This window comes from Callithrix jacchus, chromosome 11 (genome assembly GCF_049354715.1).
Source record: "Callithrix jacchus isolate 240 chromosome 11, calJac240_pri, whole genome shotgun sequence".
Lineage (NCBI taxonomy): Eukaryota > Metazoa > Chordata > Mammalia > Primates > Cebidae > Callithrix > Callithrix jacchus.
Window position 1 is genome coordinate 82,472,066 of NC_133512.1, and position 14,466 is coordinate 82,486,531.

The following is a 14,466-nucleotide window of genomic DNA, read 5'->3' on the forward strand; positions in this document are numbered from 1 at the left end:
TAGTTGCAGGAATACGATCATGTACACTCAACTAAGATAAAACAAAGACTCTAGAAACTTACCTGAATAGCAAATATGATTTCTTCTAGTTGTAAGCTACATGTGCAAACTATAGGAAATATTTCATAAATACACAGATAATATGAAAAGACTCTGAAGTTTCTCTTAGGACATACTGAACCATAGCCAATGATTTTTACACACAGTTTCAAGACTTAGAACTTCATTTGCCTCGGTAAATTATATTGGCTCAGTCTAATTTCACATTCCTAGATTTCAACTGCTATCAGAAGTGACATTTACAATATCCATTTGCTGAACAAACCTAAATCAGGCTCACATTAATGAATATTTTTAGAATTTCAAATTCTCACAACATTGCCTTTGGATTTAAAATTCACAAAACAGCACAACTTTGAAGATTTCGAACTACTTAACCTAACTAAATCTAACGGTAGATATACAGTAATTCAATTTTTTAAAAAAATCTTAAAAAGTTAAACGATCGTTTGCCATTTTCTTCCAGTTTCTAAACTCAACTAAGATAGCGGTTAATGTACCTTTGCAACATAAGTCTTAGGATAGAGGGGGAAAAAGCCCAGTTAACGACATGAATCCCTTTATCTATTAACCAGACAAGATTACAACTCCAACAGCTAGGAGGATATCAATGAAGCATAAACAGCCTGAAAATTAGCTGGTAGAATTTGTTTCCAAAACCAATTTCAAAGTTGCCTTTTTTTGTCTTTTTTTAGTGCCAATGACCAAGGATTAGCAGGAGAAAGCGTGAAAAAACAGTACTTTTTAGGGTGAACTCAATTCTTTTGAAAATGTTTGACTGCACTGCTTCCATTTAATCAACAATTTTGTGGTCCAGAGAGAAAACAGTGGAAGTCAACATTATCTAACTGTTGTGACAGCTTACACATTAGGCATCCTAATTTCCCACTTCAATTTCTGGTGTTCTTGCTTCTCCCACTATCTTCAAGTAAGCCATTAATGTGCCTCCCATTCAATAATGAAGGTGAACAGCTCTGCAATTCCCATCTGCTGGCCATAGAACTTCCATTCCTCCACCAAGGGTATAGATCAAGGGGATACAGAACAATGATCTACCTGACCAAAGACTGGGAACTTTGGTGAAGAGTATAGTTTTGCTTTTCTTTAAAATAGTTTTTCGGCTTCCTCCTGAGCTTCTGTTCTCTAGAGCACAATTTTAGAGTGAAGAGGCTGAGGGCTGGGTTTGCCTCAGCTTGAGAGAGGCTGGAAAGGATGAGAGAGAGAGAGAGAGAGAGAGACAGACCAGAGAAATAGAAGGCAGATGGAGGCAGGCTGTGTGGGCCCTGGCTGGGCCTCACCTTTGAGGAGATAAGGGTGGAGGAGAGCTGAGGTCACAAGGACAGGAGAACAGACAGGGTTTTGTAGCAGAAGCCAGGTATAAAGAGCACACATTTGGTTGCTTAGGAATCTGAGTATCACGGTAGGCTGCAAAATAGGAATGGATCCTGTCAAAGGAAGGGAAACCCTTTATACAAGGCTCTGTGGTACAGTGGTTTCTTTCATTCTTTGCAAAGGTTACAACACGTAGCTTTTCATTTCAGTACAATGGCTGTAAACAGAAAAGGTATGACTCATGGGAAAGGATGGTTTGGATCTCACTTTCTGGTAGGGTTTGACTCAGGATTCCAGTAAGAATAAGGAGCTAGTAAAATTGACAAAGCATATGGAACATCTAAAGCACAAAACACATCTAAGCATCAGAGGAACTGCCCAAGGAAACAGAATGTGCTTCCCTTCCTTCCTGGAGTTAATCAGAAGGTCAACAATTAAGTTAAAAGAAACCAGGAAGAGATATTAGCAATCAAATCAGCAGAGAGGAGATGAAGGAAACAAAGCATAGAAGGGGTTGGTTCAATAATCCAACATATCAATAATCTAACTGTGTTATTCTAAAAGTCTTCATTAAGGAGATTAAATCAGAATCCATTGTGAAACAATGAAAATAGGCAACTTAAGAGGTGAGGATAGAATATTTCAGATAGTGGCTTCAAAGCGGGTAAACAGTAATGATGGCTAACATTAAACACACACTTATCATGTATGAAGTCCTTGGCATGTAAGTGCTTGGCATACATTTTTCCTTCTAATCTTCCCAATATCCCTTAAAGGATTCAAACCTAGGACATCCTGCCTACAGAGAAAAAGCTCCTAAATACTACTCTGTACTCTCTAAGAGATGACTCCTGTCTGTAAGCAGAGGGCAATTTGTGGTTTGGTTGAACTGGAACCCTGACCTTTAACACAGGCCTTAAGGATACAGGATCATTTATGTTAGGGTCTATCTGGAGATATAAATTAAAGCCTATCATTGAGAACTTCACCAAGATTCAAGAGGCAATTGGGTATCACCTGAGTTTGGACAATGATATATTCAAGTAACCTAAGAACAAATGAATGTTGTCCTGCACAAGGCATAAGTGAAGGGGGAAAGGGCTGTGAGATGAAAAGGAGTTGGAAAAGACATGTAGCCAACAGCTCAACATATCATTGTGAGTCAAGACCACATCTATGATGGCAGGAAGGTCAGGAACCACATGTGAAGTCAGAAGGTCAGGATTAGTTTGTTATTTGTTTATCCACATAGAGGACAAATGTAAGCAAATTAAGAGAACAGGACTCCTGAGGAGAAAGAACAATATACACAATGGTTACCAACTCTTCTATTCACAGTTAAAAGGCAGAAAGAAAGGAGCAAGGCATAATAGATTTGTTTATGATGCATAAGAAGAACTTAAAAAAATGTTTGTCTTTAAACGGAGCCTGGAGTAGCACTGACTCAGAAGTATAATATGAGTCCTGAATGAAATTTAAACTTCCCTAGTCACCATGTCAAAAAAGTAAAAAGGAAACAAAATTAATTTTAATAGCATATTTTATTTATCCCACTATATCCAAAATGTTAGTTTCAACATGTAATCAATATGAAAATTATTGATGGGATATTTTTCATTTTTCTTATTGGGCCGAGTCTTCAAAATCTGGTATGTTCTTTACAATTGCAGCACATCTCAACCCTAGTGGTATACTAGGCTTATGTCTAATGGTCAATAGCAACATATGGCTACTGTCTCCTGAATTAGACAGCACAGGTCTAGGGTAAATTTAATGATAAAATGATGGTCAATGGTATCAAGCAACACCAAAAGGTCTGGACTAGAACTGGATTTGGCTGGAAGTCTACCAGTGAATTCCACAAGACATGTTCTCTAAAAAACAGCAGCTCTACCATCTTACTGAGGGGGTATTGAAATTAAACCATTTTATCCATAGAAAATCAGAATTATCTTTCCTTTGTGGGAAAAGAGAAGACAGGCATACATAGTAGTTGCATGTTTTATTTCATTTCTCCTGTCTCCTCTGAGTCTTAGAGACTCTGGCCTCAATAGTAAGTGTTCCAAGTGTCTTGTTTGTTTAGTGGTAGATGTAAGACTTTGTCCAAAAAAAAAAAAAAGGCCATCTGCATCAAATAAAACCCAAGTTATCTCCCCAACTCTTGGGAGAGGGAGGAGAAAACTGATCTCACCACTCATTACAGTCTGAAGCACTGCTGTATGTGTGCTTCAGGTACTTATGGCTCTTACTTAACTGAACCACAAAGCTCTGTCTACAGTGATTTTTCTCTTTGCGGGTCAGTTTGGTCTAGCAAGACATCCAAGTGTCTGAAAAAAAGGTGGTTTGAATTTAAATTCTGGTTCTCCTAATTACCAGCTGATTGGTCTACAACACAAATATCTATGTTCAAGGTGCTTTTAAAAATCAGTCTTAAAAAACAACATATTCAGTTCAAGAAACAGCTTACTTAATTTGAAGTTTCTTTATGTCAATTAAAGCAGATGGCTGCAAGCTGTTTTTTATTTTTGCTTCAACATGGGTCTGAACGGTGGATAAGAACAAACATATTCACCAAGTTTCTGTCTACTGACCAAACTTCAGGATATCATTATATATGGTATGCAATCTAAATATGCTATATAATGTAGTATAAACTATATGTTACTAGTACAATACTATGCACCATATACAACTTATAGTGGTATGTAATAGTTCAGCTCCCCTCTGAACAAGCATACATACATTTTTCTTGACATGCCACTGCAGTCGGCATCACTTTCCTTTTCAGCCACCTTCAGTCTGTGAACCTGTATGTTTGTCAAGGTTGCTGCTCGCAGCCAGCCATAGCCAGCAAAGCATATGTTTATTGGACCTCCCTGAAGACTGCTGCTTATCAAACTTGTTTCCACAAAGCAGTCACAAATCCGAGCATATTTCTCATATGATTTTTAGCTTTCAGTAACAACTTAGAGGTCTGAAGAATTAGTACCAATGAACAAATTGAGATTATCTTTTTTGTTTCAACAAGAATGGAATACATTTTTTATAAGAAGTTATAAGTACCAGCCTATCATAGTATACGAAGATGTACCAGAATGTTCATCGAGCATTTTTAAAGTTAGGGAGTGAATAGAGAGACAAAGAAAGGGCAGATAATTTCCTTCCCACACAAATAAAAGAAAGGGCTTGGAATGAAAAGTATAGGGAAAGTCAGTCCGCCCATACACTCACCTGCATTGGAGCCAGTCAAGTTATAACGTGCATTCAGCTTTTTGATGATGTTCTCATGGATTTGGTACCACTCACTCTCTGTGTTACACCTATGAAAACATTAACACTCCATTAAGTTTTAACGATGCATGTGATCAAGCAGTGACCCTCATACTCAAAAGAGTATACCTGCTCTTTTCATTGTAACCACTGTAATGTACTTCCTTGGAGTCCTCATCAACCTGCTGAAATGGACTGTCAGTTTTAGCATGGTTGTCCCAGGATGAGCAGGAATGCCTGTATCTGGTAATGCCTGACCACCTACCTACCTCATGACAGAAGCAGCTGGGATTGACAACTCACAGCTGACAAGTGGACCCAAAACAGAGAAATCTCAGAGAACAATGCATACAGAGGAAGGCAGGCCCAACTGAGTTCAACTCCCTGAATTCAAACTCTCACTATTAACCAAGCTATGTTCTTTAGGTGAATTTATTTATCCTTGTCTTAATTTCCCCATCTGTGAAACAGGGGTAATATACTAGAACTTTAAACAAACATGGGCTTAGGATAATTCCTGGCATATAATAAATGCTCAACAAATGAGTTCTCATTAGCAAGTCTCTGCCTACTGTAACATGCACAGGTTTGCCTAGCATCCAAATGTAGCAAATTAAGCAAATGAAATTGACATTAACACAGCTTGCACTGGCAAAAGACTGGCAGGATTTACCAAAGAATAATAAAATTACTCTTTCAGAGCTTCCACATGGGGCATCTCTCCGTCTTCTCACAGCTATCTGTACCTCTTTCTCTTAGCTTTTATAATCATCAGGTCATGTTATCTTTGTTTACATGGTATAATTCACCTGGTAGACTGTTAAGGTCCTTGAGGATTGGATCTAGGACTGGCTGATATCTGAGTTTCCTTCAGTACTTTGAATGCTGTGGATGCTTAAAACTGTCAGTTGTGTGAATGAATGGATGGATGGATGTCCCTCTGCCTGGTAACTCATGATGATTTGTAAGCATATGGTTCTGCTATTCATCCTTACTGACACTACTCTCCCAGATTTGCTGGGGAAAACTTCCTTCATCTGAACATATATGTAAATTCACTATTTTCTTAGCCATGAATGTGTCCTCCCAGGAGGCCTGAACATCAAGATTCTGTACACTATCAATCAAAATCTTCCACAGTATAGGTTCTGTTTTCTAGTGATCAAGTCTGAGTCAGATAATTTGCAATTATTTTCTTACATATTTATTTATTTTATCGACACAGGATTTTGCAGGATGAACATGATGGAGGTGATTTTTGAGCTAGTTAACAGTGGGATACCAAACTGAACACCATATCTTAGAAGACCGGAAAATTAAGATGGAATGAAACCATCCCACCTGTCCAGTTGTAAGACACCAAATTGCCATTGGGCACATTCTGCCTCCAGTTTTCTTTTTTCAGCCCAGTAGGGAAGGAAGAAAGATGGCTTACTTCCTATTAGATAGTTAAGTGATTCCAGAATGCATGCTTTTAGCTTACAAAACTAAAAAACAAAACAAAACAAAAACAAAACCTCCTAAAGTATGTGACTAAAATATCTTCCATGCTCAGGCAGGCTTTTGTTATTGTTATTTGAGTCCCAGATGGGCTGGGGGTTCAGTCACCTTAACAAATAGAAATTTCTCCCAAATTGTTTCTAATAAGCACTTTCCCATGTTTGACTAAACTCACAGTTCCTTCCTAATCTACAGTGACCGTTTTGACTGGTATTACTCTTGAAACAGCGCCACCATTTGCTGAATGGGCATCTTTAAAGAATTTCTCTTAGAACAAGAATTACCCAAAACCTTATCTGATGCTTAAGGAAAAGCAGACAATAAAAAAAGCCACAAAGAGCAGAACAATTTGTCTTCATTAGTGTGAGTGTCTCCCACAGGCAGAGGTCTTGTTCAGCTGGCTGCATAGTCAAGGGTGATGATGGGACTGTCTGTCCCTCCGTTTTCCCAGTGGCAGGATATATGCAGTACTTGCTACTCACACCTGGAAAGACTACTTTAAGAAATGATGAGAGTGTGTTTGTGAGGAATTTTAGTTTGCTTAAAAAGCCACATAAGCAGCGGCATCACATTACTAGACTGGGGTGTGAAATAACACCTGGAAAAATACAAACTATTAACTGGGTTTGTTGTGAGGGCAAAATGAAATGACACATGCAGAGTGCTTACCACAGTTCCTCATAAATAGTAAGCACACAGTAAAGGGTAGTTATTATTAGTCATTAGTATTTCAAATAAATTGCCATTTATGACTACCAGTTGAGTATGGAAAGAAAGGCATCATGGATTTAAGCTTAACAACTGAAATTGAGGGTTGCTATGTGATAAAAAGAGTAGCAACTTTTATCCCCCACTAAATTTGCCAAAAGTTTTCAAGTTTATATCAACATCACAGGCATCTCCCTTTGTAAGAGGGATAAAGAGAGTTTCTGGTCCTAAACCAGACTGTAGTTTAATCTTTGTCAATGAATTATTAACGGTGTTACAAAGGTCCCATTGAATGGAGAGTAGGAAAATCTATGAAACCCTGAAACAGAAGTCAAAAAGGCAATTTTAAGTATATGTTCCAAAGGTAGTGGGCTACTCGTGTTACCATCACCTAAGAAAAAACACTGGCACATATTGGGTATATTAACACAACCTCCAGAATGGAATACAAAAGCCAGCTCACTGAAGGAGGTAGCCAAGGGCATGGTCCTCAAACCAGGAGTGTGCAAACCTAATGGGTCTGCTCTGAAGATGTTGTTGTATATCAGGCCTCAATGTCCAAGCCTGTCGGGAGGTGGCATGGTGGTGTGAGCCAAACCCATTTGCATTTAAAAAGTCATTAATTTAGGATTTGGAACATATTAAGTGACTTTCTTAGAAGAGCATTATGGGTTCAACTATATTCCCCAATAAAGGTAATGTTGATCCTAACCTCCAGTACCTCAGAATATGACCTTATTTGAAAAGAGGGTCTTTACAGAGATAATCATATAAGAAGGTTACTAGAGTGAACCACAGTCTAATATGACTGTATCTTTATAAAAAGAAGATATCTGTAGCTGGGTATGGTGGCATGTGGCTGTAATCCCAGCTACTCAGGAGGCTGAGGCAGGAGAATCGCTTGAACCTGGGAAGCAGAGGTTGCAGTGAGCTGAGATTGTTCCACTGTCCTCCTGGGTGAGACAATGTCTCAAACAAAAAAGGGGAGGGTTGGTGTGGGGTGGGGGATTGGACCCAGAGAAAGCCATGAGTGCTGTGTGAAGATGAAGGTAGAGATCAGAGTGATGTGTCTACAAGCCATGGACCCCCCCAACAACTGGCAGCAAAGCACCAGAAGCCAGGAGAGAGGCATGGAGCAGATTCATCCTCACAGCCCTCAGAAGCAGCCAACCATGCCAATACCTTGATCTGCGAACTGTGAGATAATACATTTCTATTGTTTAAAACCCATTTATGCCTAGTGTTCCATTATTGGAACGCTAAGCATGTGGATTTATTTATATCCTACTGCTCAAGGTTATCACCAGGGTATGATTGCAAAAATTTAAAAAATTGCAACCTCAGGCATAAATGGGTTAATCCACACTGTTTGTGGTACTTTGTTATGGCAGGTCCAGTAAACTAACACCGAGAGTAGGTTGGAAATCATCTGAGCTTCCGTTTCCCAATTCTAATTAATTTACTTCAAAAATTACTTTCACTTTTCAAGAACACATTAATTGTCTGAAGGTAAAGACATGCAAGGTTTATAAATTCAAAGGTGGTATTCCACATAGCAGATAGTCTACCTAATTGATAAACTGTCTGCACTCATTGGTTCTTGCTTCAATAATTCCTCTGACTGGCAAATTGTAGCTTGTTGGCTCACTTGCAAAAAGTCTAGAGATTATCGGGTTTTTGAGGAATGGCTCATAAACCATCCACTGTTCTTCTCTACTTTACCCAAGTAAAGTAGCATTCGCCCAAGTAGGACCCACACGTACCCCGGCGCCCACCCAGCCTCCACCATGTGCATGGTTCTTACATGTACACTTTCAGAATGAGGTCATCCTTTGTCTCTCCTGTTAGCAGGTCAGCAATGCTAAGAACTGCACAGCCAAAGGGTCGTCGGTACTGGACACTACAGGCATTCTTTTTTTCTCCTGCTCCCATTCGACCTGTCCAATTAAAGAGCAAACATTACCCAAGGAGACATTTGATTAGATGCATCTTAGGCACAGAAACATCCAGCTACACAATAGGCCACATGAAATGTAATTCGGCAATAAAAAGCGCCCGGGTTGGGCATAACAGAAGATATTGTTTCAGTTCTGGACTCTCCTCTCCAATCACCTAGCTGTGTGACCTTGGGTAAGCCACTTAAATTCTGGGCTTCAGCTGCCATCTGTAAAACACAAAGATTGAAACAGATCTCATGTTTGGGAACCATCCCCTGGCCCCTGAGATTCGTGAAGGCACCCCAGGAAGTTCATGTCACTAAAGGCAGTAATGGTGACTCTCTCATTTTCTATTTTTCAATAAATTCCATATTCAAAAAACTATTTTAAAAATTTAACCTGTGAAAGGAGTAGTTTTAATCAACTGCACACACTCCTGCCTCAGCTCTCAGGCCATTTGTAACTCAGTTTTCACCAAAATGGTTTTAACTGTTGTAAAGTTTTAACTTGTTTAAATTGTTGCATATTTCAAAATATGTTATTAATATATTGCTTTAATTTATTGTTGGTGTTTATTATCAGAGGATTATTTTGAAGACAAAAAGTGAAAAGTACACTGAAGCTGAAATATAACAAGTTAATGTGGGAAAAATGATTTTAAAAATCTGCAAATTTGTCTGTAGATGCTTTTCAACAGAACCGTAAGATTGTTTCTAACTGAGCAAAATTCTCCCATAGTACATCAAGATATCACCAGCAATTCCAAAATCTAATGTGAAGTAGGAAATGGGATGACAATATCCAATTTGGCTTTCATTCTTCAGTAGTAAAGGAAAACTACCTCTGCAAGATGTCACTTTTGGGGAAATGCAGCCCAAAAACCTCTTAGTTAGAATCAAAACTAAAAAATGCCAAAAAATCCAGTTGCTTTTCAGATGTGCAAAATGTAAGAATTTAAAATATCAGGTTTTCATGATCTGATGACGTATGTATGGCCAAATTTCACTCTACAAAAATTTATTATAAATTCTGCCTGAAAATCAAACACTTTATGTCATACTTGAGTTTAATTATCAACCAATCCTACTTCTACTTACACAACCGATTTACACAAATTTAAAATTTTGGTCACTTTTTTAAATTAAAAAAAGGTCTCAATTTATCTCTATTTTGAGTATTATTACAGAATTTTGTATTAGAATGGAATATTAATATGTACTCCAGTCTTTATCAATATTGTGGTTTAAAACATGTTTTTTTCTTAACCATTTCCTTGTAAATGCAACAAGACAAAGGGATATGATTTCTGAGTGGAGCACTTCAAAGTTATTTAACATCAGAAAAGAAGTTCTTTAGTATAAAAGAAACTTAGAAACTGTGAACAACATTACTCCTAATGACTCTGCTAGCTCCCACTACTTACACAAGGGGATACACACATTTCAGTCCTTTTCTTTGTTTTTAAACAACCCCTTCATCTACAGCTGCACTGAAGAAAAAACAGTAGGGGAGAGAAGGAATGGCAAAATAAGGGAGTAAGGTTGATGGGAGAAGTGTAGCTCTCACAACCAGTTAAGACTCTTCAATGAGGATTTTGTCACTTGTGACCACTGAGAAGCTTATCTCCCAAACCTCCACCAGACTCATGTCTTCAAACATGCAAGTTTAAGGTTTTGTCTGGGAGCTGTGGGTGCCATAGCTTTGGGCACCATTCTAATTACTATGCTGAAAAAATGATCTGGTGCCAGATCGGTGGCACCAACCTAGAATTAGTAAGAATTCACAGTTCTGACTGGGCTTTGGGAAAGCAGCTCAGATTTCTAGGCACATTCCTCTAAGTAGGAAGAAAGGTAGCAGGAGTGAGGGAAAGGGAAAATACTGAGCAAGCAGCCAAAAGTCAAAAGGGAGGCAGGGAGGCAGGGAGATTGAAGGAACTTCCTGGCATGGGGCAGGAAGATATAAAACTATTAAATTCTCTTTTTTTTTTCCCTCTCCATCTTTCTCAAGAGCTAGACTTAAATTCCCAAAAGTGAGGTGCTATTGCTCCTGCTTTCTGTAGCCAGTGAGGGCCAATGTGCCCTTTTCCTACTAAACAGGTAGAAGGAACATTCTATTAAGAAGTATGTGTCCCTGATAGACAACAATCTGCCACTATTTCACTGCATCAAGGGAGATGGCAGAGTAAATCTTAACCTATCTTAGTGTATTTTACCTTAATCTCACTTGTCCCTCAGTCTCAGAGTGTTGAACTGGTAAATGATTTTTGCAATAATCCCAGAGAAGTATTCATTTGCCTAAAACTGAGGACAAGGAAAGGGAGGTAATTTCTGATTCAACATTCATTCTAATGACTTAATGACCATAACAGTCTTTTTTTTTGAGATGGAGTCTTGGCACTGTCGCCTAGGCTAGAGTGCAATGGTGTGATCTTGGCTCACTGCAATCTCCGTCTCCTGGGTTCAAGCAATCCCCCTGCCTCAGCTTCCTGAGTAGCTGGGATTACAGGAATGAGCTACCATGCCTGGCTAATTTTTGTATTTTTAGTAGAGACAGAGTTTCTCCATGTTGGTCAGACTGGTCACAAACTCCTGACTTCAGTTGATCCACCTGCCTCGGCCCCCAAAGTGCTGGGATTACAGGTGTAAGCCACCGCGCCTGGCCCAAAACAATCTTAATATAAAGTGTAATTACAAATCAAACAGTAAGCCTTTGAAGGGCTGCCCTGTGATGGGCAGTACTACTGAGGCGGCTTCCTTGGTAATAATGCTGTGAGTGAAGTCCATGGGCCAGAAGCGCACACACTTTGCTGCATGTTTTTTTTTTTTGTTTTTGTTCTTTTTACCACCCCAAACCCATAGATACCTTTGAGAAAGTTCTAAAAGCAAAAGTGGTTTGCTTTTTCTCTTACTATAGGAGATATTCAAATTTTAGCGATGTTTACATGAAGATATATAAAATCACATTTTACTTTAACCATTGGTATTATACATTTGAATTTAAACAAACACAGATTAAATAACAAACTACCTCTGCCATCCTGAGAACAGACAGGCTTTATCTCATAGGAAAACAGCAGCATGGGTTCTAACTTTTCCAACCTTTTCAAAGATTCTTTCTGAAGTTTTTTCGTTAGACTCATTTATAAAAAGAAAAATGAAAACATAACTGAAAAATATCTATTTTTTATTTCTCCTGTCCTTCAAATATAAAAATAGCATAAAATGAAAACAGCTTTTCAGAATAGATTTTTATGAGAAAAAACACATAGAAAATCTATGCTGGAATGAAAGCATGTTTTTTATAGCCTCACTAAATGCACAATGTAGTTATCCTGTACATAAAACAAAGGCCTATAAAAATAAATCACCTTGCAGGACTGCATGGCAAGATATTATACTGTCTTGCTGAAGTATTCCTAGGCAAGTAATGGAGCACAGTTAGTGAAGAAGTGAGAACATATTCCTAATGACTGGTTAGACTTAATGGAAAAACTGTGTAGGTTACACTGTTCCTCAATTCACCTAGTTCCTCTGCCATAAAATGCCTGCTTTTAAAGCCATTTTATGTGTAAAAATGATGGAACACATTCTGGCTTCATTGAGCAAGTTCATCACAGACATTAAAGTGGGTTCCACAAGATGTTAAGAAGTGCTACATTATATAAGTGTTTTCATAGTCGAATCAAATTTGAGGAAATCCAGGGTCAACAAAGTTAGACAGGCATATTTATTTTTCCCTTTAGAACATCTCAGACCCTTTAATAAACTGATGACATTATACAACTTAAAAAACATTCAGTATTCAGTATTTCACAGCCTGTTTTTTTTGTGGCACCCTCTGGAATAATGCTCTGAAGCATTCTGCACTTTGGAAAATGCCAATTTATATAGAGTTTTCATTAACTTATGGGAAATTCAGCTCTTAAAAATTTATTTTATGCCAACAGAAATTAGCATTTTAAGACAAACATAGCTGGGCGTGGTGGCTCGCTCCTGTATTCCTAGCAGTTTGGGAGGCTGAGGTGGGCAGATCACCTGAGGCCAGGGGTTCAAGACCAGCCTGGCCAACATGGTGAAACCCCGTCTCTACTAAAAATACAAAAATTAGCCAGGCATGGTGGTGCATGCCTGTAATCACAGCTACTCGGGAGGCTGAGGCAGGAGAATCACTTGAACCCAGGAAGCAGAGGTTTCAGTGAGCCGAGATTGTACCACTGCACTCCAGCCTGGGTGACAGGAACTCTGTCTCAAAGAAAAAAAAAAAAGACAAACAAAATTTTTGAATCAAATATATTTAAGAAGACTAACAGAACAAAATGAAACACAATAAACTTCACAAGTACTTATATTAAAAGAGACCAAAATCTGTTTATGATAGGTGAAGAGGTGAAGTTGGGAAGATCAGGGAACAATTCACAACTTCTGTGATTCTGGGATTCAGATCTGGCTTTGATATTTTTCTGATTCAGACAGCAAATAAACCACAACAACATAGAAACCTCTCAACATTTCTGCACTCTGTTCCTTGCCCCTACCGCACTGTGAAGTACTGTACCTACCGATTCGGATAATGTGCACGGTGATATAGATGTCCTTTCTTAGCTCGCTGCTACCCAAATCCTACAAACAAAGAAAGTTTGGTTATTTTGGAAGTCATGAGCAGCACTTAAAGGGCATAGCACTTTATTTTCACAAATAAGAAAGACAGAGATGAACAACCACATTCTTAATGGAATGCTTGTAGCAGAAGTACATGATTTAAATCCTGTTCTAAAAATCTCATTACAATCAACTTTAGGTCAATTAATACCAAGTAATACCTTAAAGAAGTGACCACTGTTGATTCAGTCTCTCACTCCTTCATTCTTTAAACATTAATCAACCACATACTAAATACCAGGTGCCTTGCCGAATGCGATTACTGTTTGTTTGGGTTTTTTTTGGAGATGGAGTTTTTCTCTTGTAGGCCAGGCTCGAGTACAGTGGTGCAATCTCAGCTCACTGCAACCTCCACCTCCCAGGTTCAAGCGATTGTCCTGTGTCAGCCTCCCACCTGCTACCACACCGGCTAATTTTTGTATTTTTAGTAAAGATGGGAGTTTCACCATGTTGCCCAGGCTGGTTTCAAACTCCTGACCTCAGGTGATCCACCCACCTAAGCCTCCCAAAGTGCTGGGATTATAAGCATGAGCCACTGTGCCTGGCAATCACTGTTACACTTTGGTAGCAGTATAACAGGAGCAGTAATACATTAAAGGAATTAAAGTAACCCCGGAAGGTGATATTCAGAATTCTGGGCACTAATGTAATTTGTGTGTTATTTATATGAAGTTTAAGCAAATTCACTGTTCTCTCACAATAATTCATTTCTCCTAAATAATATGAATCATAATTGGATGAATCTGCCTCGTGAATGAAACAAGATCCACTCACCACAAAGAGGGAGCAATGTCGTTCCGGTTTATCAGGGGCTTTGGGTAGCCCATTTCTATTCAGCCTCAAGAAAAATCTCTCACTATAAGAGAAAAACCATTTTACAATTTGAAAATTATTTAATAAAGATTTATCCCTCTGTAACTACTCTTCATCACAACAGGTAAGTTAAACATTAGGTTGTTCATTTAATACCAACATAGCTTATATAAATTAGGAGAGCTCCC

General features: G+C 38.5%; 1 protein-coding gene across 7 annotated transcripts in view; it reads right to left on the minus strand.

Moving 5' to 3' along the window:
- DOCK4 (dedicator of cytokinesis 4) overlaps positions 1-14,466 on the minus strand; it is a 487,797-nt gene that overhangs the window by 214,993 nt on the left and 258,338 nt on the right. For all 7 annotated transcript variants that reach the window (XM_078343204.1, XM_078343205.1, XM_002751762.7 and 4 more), the window contains exons 9-12: positions 14,240-14,321; positions 13,366-13,426; positions 8,675-8,807; positions 4,624-4,712 (exon numbers count right to left, since the gene is read on the minus strand). In XM_078343204.1, the coding sequence (XP_078199330.1) occupies positions 4,624-4,712; positions 8,675-8,807; positions 13,366-13,426; positions 14,240-14,321 (365 nt within the window). The remainder of the gene's footprint in view (positions 1-4,623; positions 4,713-8,674; positions 8,808-13,365; positions 13,427-14,239; positions 14,322-14,466) is intronic.